Source organism: Taudactylus pleione, unplaced genomic scaffold, assembly GCF_031769625.1.
Source record: "Taudactylus pleione unplaced genomic scaffold, aTauple2 ptg001027l, whole genome shotgun sequence".
Lineage (NCBI taxonomy): Eukaryota > Metazoa > Chordata > Amphibia > Anura > Myobatrachidae > Taudactylus > Taudactylus pleione.
Genome location: NW_028285428.1, coordinates 1,605,623 through 1,622,241, shown reverse-complemented (window position 1 = coordinate 1,622,241; position 16,619 = coordinate 1,605,623). Strand labels below are relative to the sequence as shown.

At 39.1% G+C, this 16,619-nt stretch overlaps 1 protein-coding gene across 4 annotated transcripts in view; it reads right to left on the bottom strand.

Annotated features, from left to right (window-relative positions):
- TTN (titin) overlaps positions 1 to 16,619 on the bottom strand; it is a 285,062-nt gene that overhangs the window by 10,754 nt on the left and 257,689 nt on the right. For all 4 annotated transcript variants that reach the window (XM_088461211.1, XM_088461212.1, XM_088461213.1 and 1 more), the window contains 24 exons: positions 16,274 to 16,579; positions 14,410 to 16,176; positions 14,010 to 14,303; positions 12,482 to 12,769; positions 11,906 to 12,205; positions 9,744 to 11,810; positions 9,347 to 9,649; positions 8,491 to 8,796; positions 8,015 to 8,305; positions 7,619 to 7,918; positions 7,223 to 7,528; positions 6,360 to 6,665; positions 5,991 to 6,272; positions 5,193 to 5,786; positions 4,818 to 5,105; positions 4,394 to 4,693; positions 3,864 to 4,166; positions 3,296 to 3,598; positions 2,610 to 3,194; positions 2,188 to 2,493; positions 1,793 to 2,092; positions 1,104 to 1,679; positions 706 to 1,011; positions 9 to 602 (listed from right to left, as the gene is read on the bottom strand). In XM_088461211.1, coding sequence (XP_088317337.1) covers positions 9 to 602; positions 706 to 1,011; positions 1,104 to 1,679; positions 1,793 to 2,092; positions 2,188 to 2,493; positions 2,610 to 3,194; positions 3,296 to 3,598; positions 3,864 to 4,166; positions 4,394 to 4,693; positions 4,818 to 5,105; positions 5,193 to 5,786; positions 5,991 to 6,272; positions 6,360 to 6,665; positions 7,223 to 7,528; positions 7,619 to 7,918; positions 8,015 to 8,305; positions 8,491 to 8,796; positions 9,347 to 9,649; positions 9,744 to 11,810; positions 11,906 to 12,205; positions 12,482 to 12,769; positions 14,010 to 14,303; positions 14,410 to 16,176; positions 16,274 to 16,579 — 11,571 coding nt within the window. The remainder of the gene's footprint in view (positions 1 to 8; positions 603 to 705; positions 1,012 to 1,103; positions 1,680 to 1,792; positions 2,093 to 2,187; positions 2,494 to 2,609; positions 3,195 to 3,295; positions 3,599 to 3,863; positions 4,167 to 4,393; positions 4,694 to 4,817; positions 5,106 to 5,192; positions 5,787 to 5,990; positions 6,273 to 6,359; positions 6,666 to 7,222; positions 7,529 to 7,618; positions 7,919 to 8,014; positions 8,306 to 8,490; positions 8,797 to 9,346; positions 9,650 to 9,743; positions 11,811 to 11,905; positions 12,206 to 12,481; positions 12,770 to 14,009; positions 14,304 to 14,409; positions 16,177 to 16,273; positions 16,580 to 16,619) is intronic.

Below are 16,619 nucleotides of genomic sequence, written 5' to 3'. Positions count from 1 at the left end.
ATGTTTACCTTCCACATCCAAGGAAGCTGTAGCAGAAATTGATCCTCCTTGGTTGGTGGCTCTGATTTGGTACACTGTAGCATCATCTTCATAGACATTGGTAATGACAAGCTGATAGTATCCACCTTTATATTCTTGTAGCTTCACCTTTTCTCCATCTGGAAGTATTTCTTTACCTTGTTTGAACCATTTAACAACAGGTTTGGGATGGCCAGTAACTTTACAAACAAAGGTAGCAGTGCTCCTGTACTTCACATTCAGGTTTCTTAGCTCTTCCTTAAACTGCGGAGCACGGATTGGTACATCTGACTTAGGAACCATAGGATCAGATACTTCACTCCATTCGCTTTCACCTCCAATGTTTTCACATTTCACGCGGAATTCATATTCAAGGTCTTGGATGAGGCCACCGACGGAATATACTGTCTCGTGAATATCCTCTGTTGTGACTGATATCCATTTGTTCTGTTTCTTTTCACGTTTTTCAAGGAAGTAATTTGTAATCTTTGCACCTCCATCACTGGCCGGCGGCCTCCACGACACCACACAGGAATCCTTTGTGATGGCTGTGATAACTGGCTTAACGGGAGCTCCTGGTTTTACTGCAATTAAAATGTGCAGTAGTTTAGTAACATTTCTACATTGATAAATAACACATTGTGTTTGCACGATTAAACATAGTAATGTTCATCCAGTTTCACTCACCAAATGGACTCTTGATTAAAATAACAGATGTAACTTCTAAAGGCTCACTGATACCATATAAGTTTTGCGCAGAAACGCGGAAGTAGTAGCCAGCATTTTCATTCAGATTAAGAATTCTGCAGGTTGTTCCGGAAATAGAGGACGACACTAAATGCCACTCTTCACCTTCCTTAGCTTCCCTGCGTTCCACCACATAGTTGGTCACCATTGACCCACCATCATCCTCTGGTGGTTTCCAGCTGATTACAACTGAATTTTTAAGTAAAGCATCCACAACTATTGGACCTGTGGGTTTGTCTGGTTTATCTGTGGGGAGAAAAAAAAATATTTTGTTAAGTGCATTTGCTTTCAGGGACTAAGAACATCAATAGAGAATGCTTTTCTGAACAATCTTTTACCTTGTATTTCCACATTAAGCACTGTGTCAACAGTTCCAAATATGTTGCTCAACTGCACTTTGTATTTGCCAGCATGGCTCTTGTGCTGCACATTCTTTATGACAAGGTGAGTATAGTGCTCTGTGTTCTCAATGGTAATAGCTTCACCAGATTTCAATGGCTTTTTGCCATGAAACCAAGTAATGGCAGGCACTGGACGTCCAATATATGTCACATGCAGACGAAGAGTTGTTCCTACACCAGCATAGTACTTCTCCTTCAGAGGGAATCCAGGGTGAAACTGCGGAGTAGCTTCCAATAGCAGTTTGCCACTTGTTTCAATTTCTCCAGCATCATTGACAGCGATGCAAGTGTAGAGGCCTTCATCTTCCTGTTCTTCGGTCAAGATTGTAAGGGTGTGGTTACGTCCATCTGAGGACATTTTGTATTTTCGACTTTGCACCAACTCTTTGCCAAAGCGATACCATTTGATGTCAGGTAATGGCCTTCCAACGATCTGGCAAGTTAATTTGGCGCTTTCACCCAGTTTGCTAGAGACATCCTTTATTTCTTTTCTTAGACCTGGAGCTTCTCCAGCTGTGTAAAAAATACATGCAAAATTATTTCAAAGAGGTGAATATGTTAAATGGTATATACGAGTTGCAAAATGTCAATATAAGGATAACTTTTTGCCTAGCAAAAAGACTCACAGGTAAGCTTAGTCTTCACTGTCATAGCTGTTCTGCGGGGTCGGCTGATTCCGGTTTCATTTTCCGCAAACACTCTGAATTCATATTCAGTAACTTCTAGCAAGCCACCCATGGTGAATTGCCGGTCCTTGATGCGTTCCTTATTGCACTTCTTCCATGCACTGTCTCCAGATTGGCGATATTCAACCCAATAACCAAGGATCTCTTTTCCACCATCACACTCTGGTTTTTCCCATTGTATTGTTATACTATCTCTTGAGACAGATGTAATTTCAATTTCACCTGGTTGACTTGGCTTATCTGTATAATGTAAGAAATACAAATATTAGCATCAATTGCACTGTTTTAAACTGGTTTGTCAAAAGTTAGTGTGACCAAAATTTCGGGAAACTTACCAAATGGATCTTTGCAAATCACCAAGTCAGATGATGGACTTGACTCACTCAAGCCTATATCGTTTTGTGCAATAATGCGGAACTGATATTCAGCATCTGGTATAAGTCCAGTGATTGAATACATAGTGGTAGTAATATGGGTCTTATTGTGTCTAACCCATTTATCTGTGGTTGTCTCTTTGCGTTCAATATAGTATCCTGTGACACGAGAACCACCATCATCTCTAGGTCGAGACCAAGATAAGCTAACCGTGCTCTTTGTGACATCCATAATTTCTGGTGGGTTGCTAGGAGGTTCTGGAACATCTGCAATTTAATAATTAATTAATATATTTGCATAACTCGGTTGCTATACATCTGCTTGTTAACATGAGACCCTAAAGCCACTGTACATTTTAAAAGAAATAACCATGAATACGTACTCAAAGGTGTCTTTGGTATAACCGGTTCTTCTGATTTTAATGGACGACTAACACCAAACTGGTTTTCACTTGAAATACGGAAATGATATTCAACATTTTCTTTAAGTCCTTTAACCACCAACGATGTTCCTTTTACACGTGAATCAACTGTATACCAAGCGGACTTTGGCACCTCTCTTCTTTCAAGAATGTAGCCTAGGATATCAGAGCCGCCATCATCTGCAGGAGCTCTCCAGCTTACTCTTACAGAGCGTGCTTGGATGTCATCATATTCTAGTGGACCTTCTGGAGTGTCTGGGCTTCCAATAACTTTAACCTTAATGTAAACAGCCTTTTTGCCACATTTGTTTTCAAGCATTAGGTCATAAGTTCCAGAATCTTCTCGAATAGCATCCTTGATGACAAGCTCAGTATGTGTTTCGGAAGTTGCAATCATAGCTCTCTTGCTTACATCGCGACCTTCCTTGGTCCATTTACATATTGGGATGGGTTTTCCCTTTATTGCTATGGTTATTCTGATTGCACTGCCTTGTCTTACCACCAGACCTTCCTGGTATTTGGTATCCAAATCATAATCAGGATATGCTGGAAAGAGAAACATGTTATTATAGAATGCTTTTATGAACCATTACCACTGAATTTGTAAATAAACCTTTAAAACAGATTTAGCATCTTAAATGACTTACCAATCATTTCAGTGATTTTGACAGTCCCTGGAACATCAGCTGGTTCTCCAGGTCCTCCAGCATTGCATGCTAGCACGCGGAACCTGTATTCTGCTCCTTGTGGAAGGTGTGTAAGGGTATATTCACAGATTTTGGTTGGAGTAGTATTACATTTGGTCCATTCATATTGATCGATCTTTTGCATTTCAATTAAGTAACCAGTGACTTTAGATCCTCCTTCCTCTTCTGGTGGACTCCATGCCAAAGAAACAGATGTCCTTGTAGTATCAGTAACTCTTGGATTTTGAGGCTTGGCAGGAGGAGCTGTAAGACATTGTAAAATACATAAATATATGTATTTTAGTAGAAAAATATGTCACACCCTTGATTTTTCAGGATTATGATTACTCTTGCTTAGTAAATTGAAATTACGACACACAATTCATTTGTGTTGTTTCCTAACTGCACTTCTAATGAAATGTAATATGCATGTTTAGAATCTGCCTGTTTTGTCTTTTATCCCCATCTACAAATTAAAATATGCATGTAGCAAATTAAGCAATATGTTCAAATCATTTATTTAATTTACCTATTGGATCCATTGCAACTGCAGGTTTAGAAGAGCGGCTTGGTTTTCCAACACCTCTTGAATTTATAGCTGTAACACGATGCTCGTATTCCAAGCTTTCAATAAGTCCAGTAGACCGGTAGCGTGTCATTGTCACCGGTACTTTGTTTGCACGGACCCAACGTTCAGCTCTAACCTCCTTGCGTTCCACAATATAACCAATGATCTGGGATCCTCCATCTTCACCTGGTGGATTCCAAGTTATGGTCATGCCATCACGTGAGAAATCAAACACTTGTGGAGTCTCTGGTGGTCCAGGAATACCTGTAATAAGACATAGATGGTTGAATAATAGGAGCAATACATAGTGTGGCCATTACAATAAATAATCATAACACTCATTTGTGTGTTGGATTATTATTATATAAATATTAACATGGAATATTTAGTGTAGAACATCTAGTTTATTAATAACATTATGTATTTAGGACAGGTAATGTAATGATAAGAAAACCTTTTATGATATGGTATGTTTAATAAAAAGTACTTACTGATTCTGCTCTTGCACTCTACAACTTCAGACTGTAAGTAAGAACCAATGCCAAAACGGTTTGTAGCTGCCACTCTGAATACATATTCAGTGCCTTCAGTGAGTCTAGTGAATTTGTACAGTGCTCTTGTAACAGACTCAGAGACTGGTAACCATCCAGGGCGGTGAGCATCCCGTTGTTCTACAACATAGCCACTAATTGTAGCTCCACCATCCATCACTGGTGGTTCCCAAGAAACAGCAACAGATGTGGCATCAATTTCATCAATTGAAATTGGTCCAACAGGAGTTCCAGGTTTGTCTGTTGTAAAACACAAAAAAGAACATGTGTTTATTATTATTATCATTATCATATTATTTTTTTATTATTATTATATTATTTTGTTGTGTTATACAGTGAACCATATGATCAAGATGTCACTCACCGAGGATAATAACTTTAATTGTTTCAGAAACTGTCCCAGTTATGTTTTTAAGTTCAAGTGTATAATCTCCAGTATCATAGATAGTAGTCTCACGAATGGTCAAGTGAGCTACTTTATTCACAGTTTCAATCTTAACCCGGTCAACCTCTTTTATCTTGGATCCAGCAAAGAACCATGAAACAGCTGGAGGAGGACGACCATGAATGGGTATGGCAAGCTCGATGGGTCTTCCACATGGTACATGTACAGTCTTCTGAGGTATTCCAGCGAGGTCAATGGAAGGAAGCACTATAAATTACATAGAAACAGGTAAGCCTCAAAACTATCACAATAACAGTACATGTAATTAATTACTTGTCACATTATTCCTTGTACCTTTCTGGTCCTGTACGGTTACTGCTGTTACAATCTCCCGTGGTTCAGATACTCCCTTCTGGTTTTGTGCTCTAACTCTGAACAAATACTGTTCACCTTCATTTAATGATGTAATAATATAATCAAGAGCTGCTGGTTTTAGTGTTGCAACCTTCATCCATTTCTCTGTTCCGGCTCTACAAGCTTCAACTACGTAGCCAGTTAGTCTGCTACCGCCATCGTGAAGAGGCTTCTCCCATGCAAGAGACACTGTGGATTTAGTAATATCTACAACTTCAAGTTTCTGTGGTATCATAGGAACTTCAGACACTAATACTGCATCTGATGTTTCACATGGTTCTCCAATTCCATATATGTTTTCTGGCAAAACTCTGAAGTAGTACATTAATCCTTCTACTAGACCGGAGATTCTGTAAATTGTCTTATTGCATTTTGTGGTTACGGTTTTGAAGGCTCTCATAGCAGCTTCACGTCTTTCAATGATGTAGTTATTTACTGGGGCTCCACCATCCAAAACCGGCACATCCCAAGTAATTGTGACAGATTCTCTAGAGACCTCTTTGACCTTCACTGAGCCACATGGGCCTGGTGAATCTGTGAAAGGGACAAGAAAGATGCAGGGTTATTTAATGTTATTGTGTTCAACAACTTTGGAGGTTTACGTATGAAACCACTAGCTTGTACTCAAATTTTGCTTTTAAGTGGTTATTTTACCAAAATGTGTAATGAGAAAGACCATATTCCAGACACGTTGTATGCTTTTTTTCCTTAAATTTATATATTCAAAATATAGCTTACCATAAACTTTGACTACGACTGTTGCTGACTTCTTGCCAGATTGGTTAACAGCCTCTATGATGTACTTTCCAGCATCATATCTGTTCACTTTATCAATGACAAGTAAAGTATAGCTGTCTGTTATATCGATGACGGCTCGGCTTGCAAGGTCAACACCTTCCTTTCTCCATGTGATCACAGGAGATGGTCTTCCAGACACAGAAACCATGAGACGTAGGGAGCCTCCTGCCCTGACTGTAACAATCTTTTTAAGATCATCAGCAAGTTCCAGGTCGGGAATTTCTAATGAAATAAATTAATATATTTAATAAATGTCACAAATGTCTAGCTGCATGATAATATAATTAATAGATAGAAGTTTTCATATACCTATTCTTTCAACTGGTGCAATTTCAGCTGATGATTCACTAAAGTCACTTGTGCCATTTGCGTTTGTTGCAGAGACTCTGAAACGGTATTTCTGACTGGTTTTTAGACCTGTCAAAGTAAACTCAGTATTCCTAAGTAGGGTGGTAGTGTGAGGTCTGTACCACTGGTCATTGCCTTCTTCTTGTACTTCAAGAACATATCCCAAAATATCAGCACCCCCGTCATACAAGGGCTTAGACCATGCCAAGCTAATACTCTGTTTGGTGGTGTCCACAACTCTTGGAGCAGATGGGGCAGCTGGGGTATCTGAAAAAAATGAAATCAAACAATATATTTATTAGGAATGATGCCCATTTTTCATAAGTCACAGTCACAGGCAATGTTTTTCCCATGGAATATGTCCCTGAATGTTGATTCAATTTAATTTCTGTTGATCTATAAATACATATTATTATTATTAGTAGTATTATTATTATGCATAATGTTAAAGACAAGATCTACTAATGTGTTATAGTGTATGATTATATCCAATATCCATGTCATTTGTTTGGAAATTGAATTTGTATCTTGGTTCTCCAATATATAATTTGTTTGTCCTAAAACAGATTACATAGGCTTAAAATTCCCTTGTGCAAGGTCTCTGTAAATATTCAGCCATTTTGCTTCTTCTAGTAGTTTGTGGGCTAAATCTTAGTTTTGTATCTATCTAGTTATTGGAGATGGTATTTCTGCTTTGCTAGCTCATTTCACATAGCTCATTTCAATTTGCCCACTGAGTGTTCTATCCTTGAATATTGTAATGCAGAAGTGAAGTTCTAGAATTATACAGATATATAAATCTAGACATATAAGTGAAAACTTACAGGTAGGTTCTTTGCACAACACATATGGGGAAGATTCACTTGGTTCACTGTTTCCAGCTGCATTGACAGCACTGACACGGAATTGGTATTCGCTTGCTTCTAGTAATCCAGTGACTTTCAAGCGTGTGTCATAAATTGTGTAGTCTTTGTTGACTCTTGTCCATCTTACACTCTTCTTCTCTCGTTTGTCTACAATGTAAGTGCTGATTTCACTGCCACCATCTGATTCTGGTTTAAGCCACTGAATAATGACATGGTCCTTGCTGACACCAACAACTTCAGGTGCACCGGGCGATGATGGAATAGCTGTGACAAATAAGGGATGTTAAAGAATTGCGGAAACACCAACTTGGAAGTCATGCACTTCATCAGTGTAATTAGTGTATTTCCACTTACTAAATGAGTTCCTTGCAATAATGGATTCAGACTCAAGTGGCAGACCTGGTCCATATTTATTAACTGCTCTTAAGCGGAATATATACTCGTTGTTTTTAATCAACCTCGTCACACTGCATGAAAGTGTCTGGCATTCAGGTTCAACGATCACCCAATTGAGACGACTGGTTTCACGTCTTTCTACAATGTAGTGAGTTATCTCAGCACCTCCATCTTCTTGTGGTGCATTCCATGCAAGAGTGCATTTCTCATCTGTAACTCTACTTATAGTGATTTTGCCTGCGCAAGCCCCTGGGGAATCTGAGAAAGAACAAAATATAGACATTTGTTAAAAGCCTTTTTCTTAAATACTGTGATTGGTAAATACAACATGGAGCATACTGTATCTATACTTACCAAGTACTTTAACAAGCACAGACACAGACTTTGTTCCACTTGCATTCTTAACTGTTAAAGTATATTTGCCAGTATCACCTCTATCACAGAATTTGACAATTGCAAGAGCACGTTTACTGGTGTATTGTAGATTAATCTTTTCACACAGTTCAAGTTCCTTTTCACCCTTTGACCAGAACACCTTTGGTTCTGGTTTGCCACCAATAGATGCATCAAGTACAAGATCAGAACCAGCTCTTATTGTCACAACATCTCCTTGGAGTTTGCTGTCAAGTTCAGCTTTGGGTGGTGCTAAAGATAGAAAATGCACAAAAATTAATAACTAACAATGGTTTCAGGTAGTCTTAATATTTTACGTGATGCATTGAATATTTTTATTATTATTATAATAGAAAATGTAGACATTGTTTTGTTGACCTTTTCATTTTATAACAAAGAGAGTTAATAAAGAAAATAAATTATACGGAAATACTCACAATATTCGTCTTTGCAAGTAACAGCTCCGGTGGACTGTGATGGGGCACTTATTACACCGAAGGCATTTTTGGCAAGCACACGGAACTCATAAGCCTCTCCTTCACTTAGAGCTGTCACATTGAAGTTGTTCTCCGAAACTGTGGTGTAGTTACATTTTAGCCAACGACCGTCACCCGCTTCATTGAATGGTTTGCGTTCTACAATATAACCAACAATTTTGCTGCCACCATCATTAAGAGGAGTAGACCATCTCAATGCAACGGAAGATCTTGTAACATCTGTCACTTCTGGTCTTCCTGGTGGATCTAAATAAATATGGAAAGAATGTTCAATGTTACCTTTAGAGTTTCAAAAATGGAAATAATCTCCTTAACAATATTTTCACTGTGTCTTAAATGTCTTCCTCTAATGTATGTTCTAATGTTTTAATGGACACTTTAAATCTATGTTGCAATAAGTTATACTTTAGTTCAGTGGTTATCAACTCCAGTCCGCAAGTACCACCAACAGATCATATTTTGTGGATTTCTTTAATTATGGATAGGTGAGTTAATCTAATTTGCTGAGTCAGCACTTGCTTCCCTTGACAGAAATCCTGAAAACATGGCCTGTTGGGAAAACGTGAGGGTTAAAGTTGAGAACCACTGCTTTATTGAATTAAATGGAAATATACATTCTGAATAATGATAAAGAGTTTGCTGATAGACCTTTATGACAATAACAGTTTGCATAGACTATAAACGGAAACAAAACATGAGCCTATTAGTATCAAAACTTTAGAGAAGTATTAGCCTTTGAATTTGGTGTCTCCAATACTTAAAGTTGGTAGCATTTTAGGGTTAGATATTTACTCACCCACAGGATTTTGAGCCATTACTGGTCTTGAAGCTTCACTGGCCTTGCTGATACCAGCAGCATTCAGGGCATATGCTCTAAACTGGTACTCAAGTCCTTCAACCAATCCTGTTACTTTGTAATTACAATCAAAACATGGTATCTTGTTTTCCTTCACCCAGAGGATTGTGTTACGTTCTTTCTTTTCAATCCAGTATCCTGTAACTTTGCTTCCGCCATCATGATATGGCTCTTCCCATCGGATGCTCATGGCATTGGCAGAAACGAAATACACTTCTGGTCTAGTTGGTGGGCTTGGTGGTACTAAAAGGATGTAAGAAAGACATTATTGTATTGTATTTATTTATTGACTGTTATAAACAATGCTACAAATCAATAAAGCAAATTGTTTACTTACCAAAAGGATGTTCAGCAACAATAGGAGTAGATTCAATAGGTTTGCTGACACCAAATCTGTTTTCTGCACTGACACGGAAAGTGTATTCCATGTACTTTGTAAGGTGGGTCACTTTAATCTGGGTGCGTTTCACACTAGAGTTAACAAGTTGCCATGCTGTTGTGCCAGATTCACGTTTCTCAACAATGTAGTTTGTAATATCTGTTCCACCATTATCTTCAGGTTCAGCCCAAGACAGTACACATGACTCAGCAGATACAGAAGAAACTTCAACAGGATCTGTGACAGGACCTGGTCTTCCAATTACAATTACTGTGACAGTAAATGTTTTGACTCCAGCTGTATTTTCAAGGGTCAAGTAGTACCTTCCTGAGTCACCTCTCATGCTGTCCTTGACAGTCAGAGTTGTTCTTTCCTTTGTTGTTTTAATGCTTACTCTTTCAGTTTCCTTGAGTCTCATTTCCTCCAATTTCCAAGTTACCTTTGGTACTGGACGCCCACTGATTGGTATGTCAATTGTGAAATTGCTTCCTGTTTTGCAGGTAATAAGTTGTCTTGTGATGCCACTTAGATCAGCTGTTGGCTCAATTTGAGGTTCTTTTATAATGACAGATGAGAATGCTTCTCTTGCCTCACTGTATCCAGCATCATTCTTAGCTCGAATGCGGAACTCATATTCAGTATTTTCTGTAAGGTTATCAATGGTCAGAGTTAAAAGTTTTGTTTGGCCAGCTTCAATCCAGTGGTCTGATCCTTTCTGTTTCATTTCAATAAGGTAGGAGGATATGCGACTTCCACCATCATGCTCAGGTTTAAGCCAAGCTAATGTCACAGATGACTTGCTTGTATCTATGATATCTAATCTCTTTGGTGCCGCAGGCTCTTCAGTAGCTACGATGGGTTCTGGTGTCTCATAGGGCTCACCTACACCATATTCATTTTCTGCAGCAACGCGGAAGTAGTATGGTTGACCTTCTCCAAGATCTGCTACCTTAATTATCTGCCGACTGCATTTTTCACTGACCACTTGCCAGCTTCGTCGGCTTGCTTCTCGCCTTTCCACAACATAATGGTGAATACGTGCACCTCCGTCAATGATAGGAGCATCCCACAGTAATGTAATAGATCCTCTTGTCACATCCTTGAATGTAATTGGGCCTGGTGGTCCAGGGGAATCTTGCACTTTGACGGTAAATGTGATAGACTTGCTACCACTGCTATTCTCTACAGTGAAAGTGTATTTTCCTGCATCATATCTGTTACAATCCTCCACAGTCAGTGTGCTGAATGAGTCTGTAGTATGAATATCAGCCCTAATGCTGAGGTCACTGTCTGGTTTGGACCACATAGCTGTTGGTGTAGGTCTTCCTTTGAAAGCAATGAAGAGGCGAATACTTGCCCCAGCTCTAACAATATGGGTCTGCTTGAAGTTGGCATCAATATCGATTTCAGGAGATGTTATCCTGTCAGACGTTAGTACCGTAGCAGGTACTTCACAGCTGTCTCCTTTGCCTGCACCATTCACGGCAGAAACTCTGAATTTGTAGTTTTCACCAGCCTCAAGATCGACAACAGTATACTTTGTGGCCACGACAACTTCGGCATTCACTTTATGCCATTCGCCAAGATCAGCTTTGCACATTTCAATGATGTATCCTATAATTTCCATGCCACCATCAAAGGCTGGCTTTGTCCATTCTAAGCTTACTGATGTTTTGGTGGTGTCACTCACTTTGACAATGCTGGGCGCACTGGGTGGATTCACAGGCTCTTTGCATTTAATTAATCTTGATATTGCACTCGCTTCGCCAACTCCTGCATCATTTTCAGCTATTACACGAAACTCGTATTCATTATCTTCAACCAGACCAGTTACTCTAAATCTGTTCTCAGTGATGGGTTTCTTGCTGGACACTTTAACCCAACGCAGGCCCTTCTTTTCCCTTCTTTCTAAGATATATTGCTTTATTTCATTTCCTCCATCAGATTTTGGTCTTGCCCATGTTACTGTAATGCTGTCGCCTGTTACATGAGTAGAATCTGGTACTCCAGGTGCATCTGGAACAGCTAGAAAAAGCAAGTATAAGCAATTAATAACCATGATTGTCTATTAATTATTTCATTATAATTTACTTTTGGTCAATAGTAAACTGTAGACTTACTGTATTGTATTTGTGCAACGACTGGATCTGAGTCAAGTGGTTTGCCAATGCCAAACTTATTTGCTGCAGAGACACGGAACTGGTACTCATTGCCTTTTATTAATTTAGTAACGGTGTACGAGCATCCTTCACACTGGTCAGTGATCTGAGCCCAGGACAGCCTGCTTGTCTCTCGTTTTTCAATTACGTAATTAGTTATTGCAGAGCAGCCATCATTCTCTGGGGGATCCCACCATAAGTTTAACTTTTCACCACTGATATTGCTGAATCTAATAGGTCCGCCGACAGGCCCAGGTGTATCTGAAAAAAAACCCCAAAAAAACACATACAATGGTTTTAAAACTATTCCAGGGACAGCCAAATTGGTAATTATAGCTTTAATCTCTTCCGCACACATATTGAACTCTTTATTTAATTGTATATTATCTAAGCACTGAACATATGAAACATCTTGGAGAATAGGAAGGCAGACTATAGATAACAAGAGTAAATTGAGTTTTCAAACATCCGCTCACAATTTGAAAGTTTGAAGTTCATGGCATTTGAATGCTAGTAAACAATACATTTCAATCGTACCTTGCACTCGTATTGTCATATCAGCCCTCTTGACCCCTGATGAGTTCTTGGCTTCTACAATGTACACACCACGATGGTCACGTGTGGCGTCTCTTACATAGATAGTGCTGAATCCGATTGTATTGTTTATTTCGACTCCAAGCCTCTTATCAATTTCTTTGCCATCTTTCAGCCAAATAACTTGAGGCACTGGACGTCCTTTGATCAAAGCTTTAACTCTGATGCTTTCTCCTGCCTTAACTGTAAGTCCTTCGAAGTGCTCAGCTCCAAACTCAATGGATGGAGAAACTGTATAAGAAACACAAATTACATGTAAACATTGTAGTACTAACAAAACTACTTTAGTATTAGGGTTCACTATGTGTTTTAACTGAGAAATATGTAAAATGACTTTATGTACTCAACTATAAATTTCACAAACAGATAGGGCAGATCTGAGGTGGCAGGCAGGGGAGAATTGGGCAAAATTCCTGGTGACATCACAATAGTGACATCACAGGAATTCCTGTGACCAATGAGGGAAATTATTATTATTAACAGTTTCTTATATAGCGCAGCATATTCCGTTGCGCTTTACAATTGTCAACATTGATAGAACAAAACTGGGTAATAACAGATAGATATATAGGTAGGAAGTCCCTGCTCGCAAGCTTACAATCTATAGGGAAATAGGCAGTAATACACAAGGATAGGTGCTATATATTGCATCTTGGACCAGCTACAATGCACAGTTTCTTGGTTGGCTGCATGATCCAGTCACACAGGAATGTCGGCCAAATGTCATGAGGATGTGAGAGAAAGACAATGTGTGAGGTTATGTGTGGACTGTAAAAGGGGATGTAATTAGATATGGAAACTATGAAGGTTGTGTGGGCGGTTCTGGGATCTGATAAGCTTGCCTGAAGAGGTGAGTTTTCAGGGATCGCTTGAAGGATTGGAGACTAGAGGAAAGTCGTATTTTGCATGGTAAGGCATTCCATAGAGTGGGTGCAGCCCTAAGAAAGTCCTGTAACCGTGAGTGGGAGCAAGTAATGCATGGGGATGAGAGACGCAGATCTTGTAATCCATGCTTTATAATGATCTATCTATCTGCTATCTACATATAATCTTATAGGTCCACCGACAGGCCCAGGTCTGAGCCAACTCTGTGTACAGTGACCACAACCCATGTGTAATAGTTACTTGCCATTCCCAAGGAACCAAAACTAATGGCCAGGTTCCACATATGACCCACCAAACTGAACAGACTTACAATTATATTTGGTCAACAAAGACCCTTCTGCTTTGTTATAAATGCACCAACAGTGTGTATACAAGACAATAACAAACACAACCGCTTTCAGCCAGAAAGAAGTGGAAACAACTAGGCAGCCTCTACGTAATTCTAGAGGGTATTGTGTAGACTATATTTTTTCAATACTGAGTTTAGAATATTAATTTAGATGTTATAATACAGAAGCTTTGTGATATTATCTTAAGTATGTAGTCCTTTCTTCTACTAGGAACATAAAAAAAGAATAATACTTACTGTTTTCATCTCTTGTCATGATGTATCCAGAAGACTGTGAAGGTGGGCTAATTGTTCCAACAGCATTTCTTGCAATTATTCTAAATTCAAAACGGTCACCGGGACTTAGCCCAGTCACTGTATATTGGCACTCAGAAACATCAGTAAAGTTGCATCTGAGCCAACGATCTTTGCCTTGGCGTTTTTCAATGCTGTAGGCCACAATTTTACTGCCACCATCACGCAGAGGTGGAGTCCATTTAAGTGTAACTGTTTCCCTAGTGACATCAATATAGTCAGGTGTTCCAGGTGGATCTAGACATATGCAACCAAACAACAATTTAGTATATGATCAATACATGATCAAACAATACATATTGTTTGGTTAAAAAATAAATAACAAATTGTTTGTGATACTTACCAACAGGAGACACAGCCAGGGTAAATTTGCTTGGCTCACTTACTGGGCTCATGCCAGCAGTATTTTCTGCCAGAACACGGAACTGGTAATCCAGACCCTCAAGAAGTCCAGTAATTCTAAATTCTCTATTTGATAATGGTGAAGTGTTGACGCGTTGCCATAATATGCTGTTTCGTTCTTTCTTTTCAACATAAAAACCTGTAACTTCAGAGCCTCCATCATAGATTGGTGCATCCCAGGAGATAGACATTCCATCACTTGTAACATTGTAAACAACTGGCTTCCCAGGTGGGCCTGGTGGTCTAAATTGGTGTTTAGCAATAACATCGATAGAGTTCAGTGGTGGACTCACACCATATCTGTTTTCAGCACGCACCCTAAACTGGTACTCGATTCCTTTGACAAGATTTGGAATCTTAAAAGCTGTTCTGACAACACTGGAGCAAACCATCTTCCAGTTGGTCTGAGAAGTTTCACGCTTCTCAATGCTGTAAGATGTAATTTCTCCTCCTCCATCATCATCTGGAACATCCCATGATATAAGAATGCTATCAGCTCTTATTTCATCAAACCGAATAGGTCCCTTTGGCTTAGATGGAGGACCAAGAGTTATAACTGTAATGACATATGACTTACGAGAAATACCGTTATCAAGGATCAAAGTGTACTTGCCGCCATTTTCTTTCTTAACATTTTTGATGCTAAGACTTAGTTTGGCTTCGGTTTTCTTATACCTCACATGTTCACTTTCTTTAAGAGGGGTATTGTCCTTTAACCAAGATATAGCTGGTTTAGGTTTACCCTTGTATGGCAACTCAATGTGCACATTGTGCCCAATTCGTACACTGATTTGTCCTCCAAGTATTTCAGATATGTCTGCTTCAGGGGTAATAACAAAATCTTTAACAGTAATGGGCCCAATAGTTACCCCATCACTTAATCCTTTCTCATTTTTAGCTGAGACCCTGAATTCCATAATTGAAAGCTCCTTTAGTTTAGTGACCTCAAATTCACATGGCTTGCTGACACCTGCATGTGACCATTCTTTGTCATCTTTCAGTTTGCTTTCTATTATATAGTCACTGACAATACTGCCACCATCATGGTCTGGTTTGCTCCAAGCAAGGGTGACCGATGTTTTAGTGGAATCTTTCATTGTTAATTCTCTTATGGGTCCGGGGACTTCAGATGCTTTCACAGGCTCTGCTGTGTCACATGGCTCTCCCAGGCCATTCTCATTTTCGGCAATAACTCTAAAAAAGTAGGCAGTTTTCTCTGACAGTTTGGTAATCTTGAATGATGTGTGAGAACATTTTGTTGTTACAGCAGCCCAGGCTCTTTTGGTGGAATCTCTCTTCTCAATAACATAGTTAGTGACTTCAGCCCCTCCATTTATAAGAGGAGGCTCCCATACCAGTGTAACAGTGCCACGGGTAACATTCTTAATTTGTAGTTTCTGGCACTCGGCTGGAGTATCAAGCACCTTAACTGTAACAAATGTAGATTTTGGTTGGCCAACACCATTTTCTATAGTCAAAACATATTTTCCGGAGTCATATCGTGTCACCTGAGAAATATCAACTAATGTTGTGGATTCTGTGTTCTGGATATTATATCTTGGATCATTACTAATATTTTTCTCTCCTTTCCTCCATGTTACAAGTGGTGCAGGTCTTCCTTTGAAGGGAATCATTAACTGAACATCTTCACCAGCCTTTGCTACAATAGAAGTTCTAAGCGCAACATCTAAATCAATCTCTGGCTCCTCTGTAAAAACATAGAAAAAAAAACACATTAGTATAACAAGACAAACATTTTAAAATTTAAAGGAAAAGACTAAACCAAATAAAACCTCAATGCATACCAAGTATGTCCTTTGCTTGTGCGGGTTCTGTCATCTCAATAGGTTCTCCTTTGCCAGCGGCGTTTACAGCTGATACCCTGAAGTAATAGTCAACTCCAGGTTTAAGCAAAGATACAACATATTCAGTTGTTCTGACTTCTCCCTTAGCACTAACAACAGTCCATTCTTCATTATCTGCTTCACGGAGCTCCACTATATAACTTGTGATTAAGCTACCACCATCATAGACTGGCTTAGTCCAGGTAAGAGTGACTGATGACTTCGTGCTATCGACAATCTTGAGTTTGGTTGGTTGTCCGGGTTTGTCTGCAATAATTAGTACATTTAATCAGATATTAATATTACA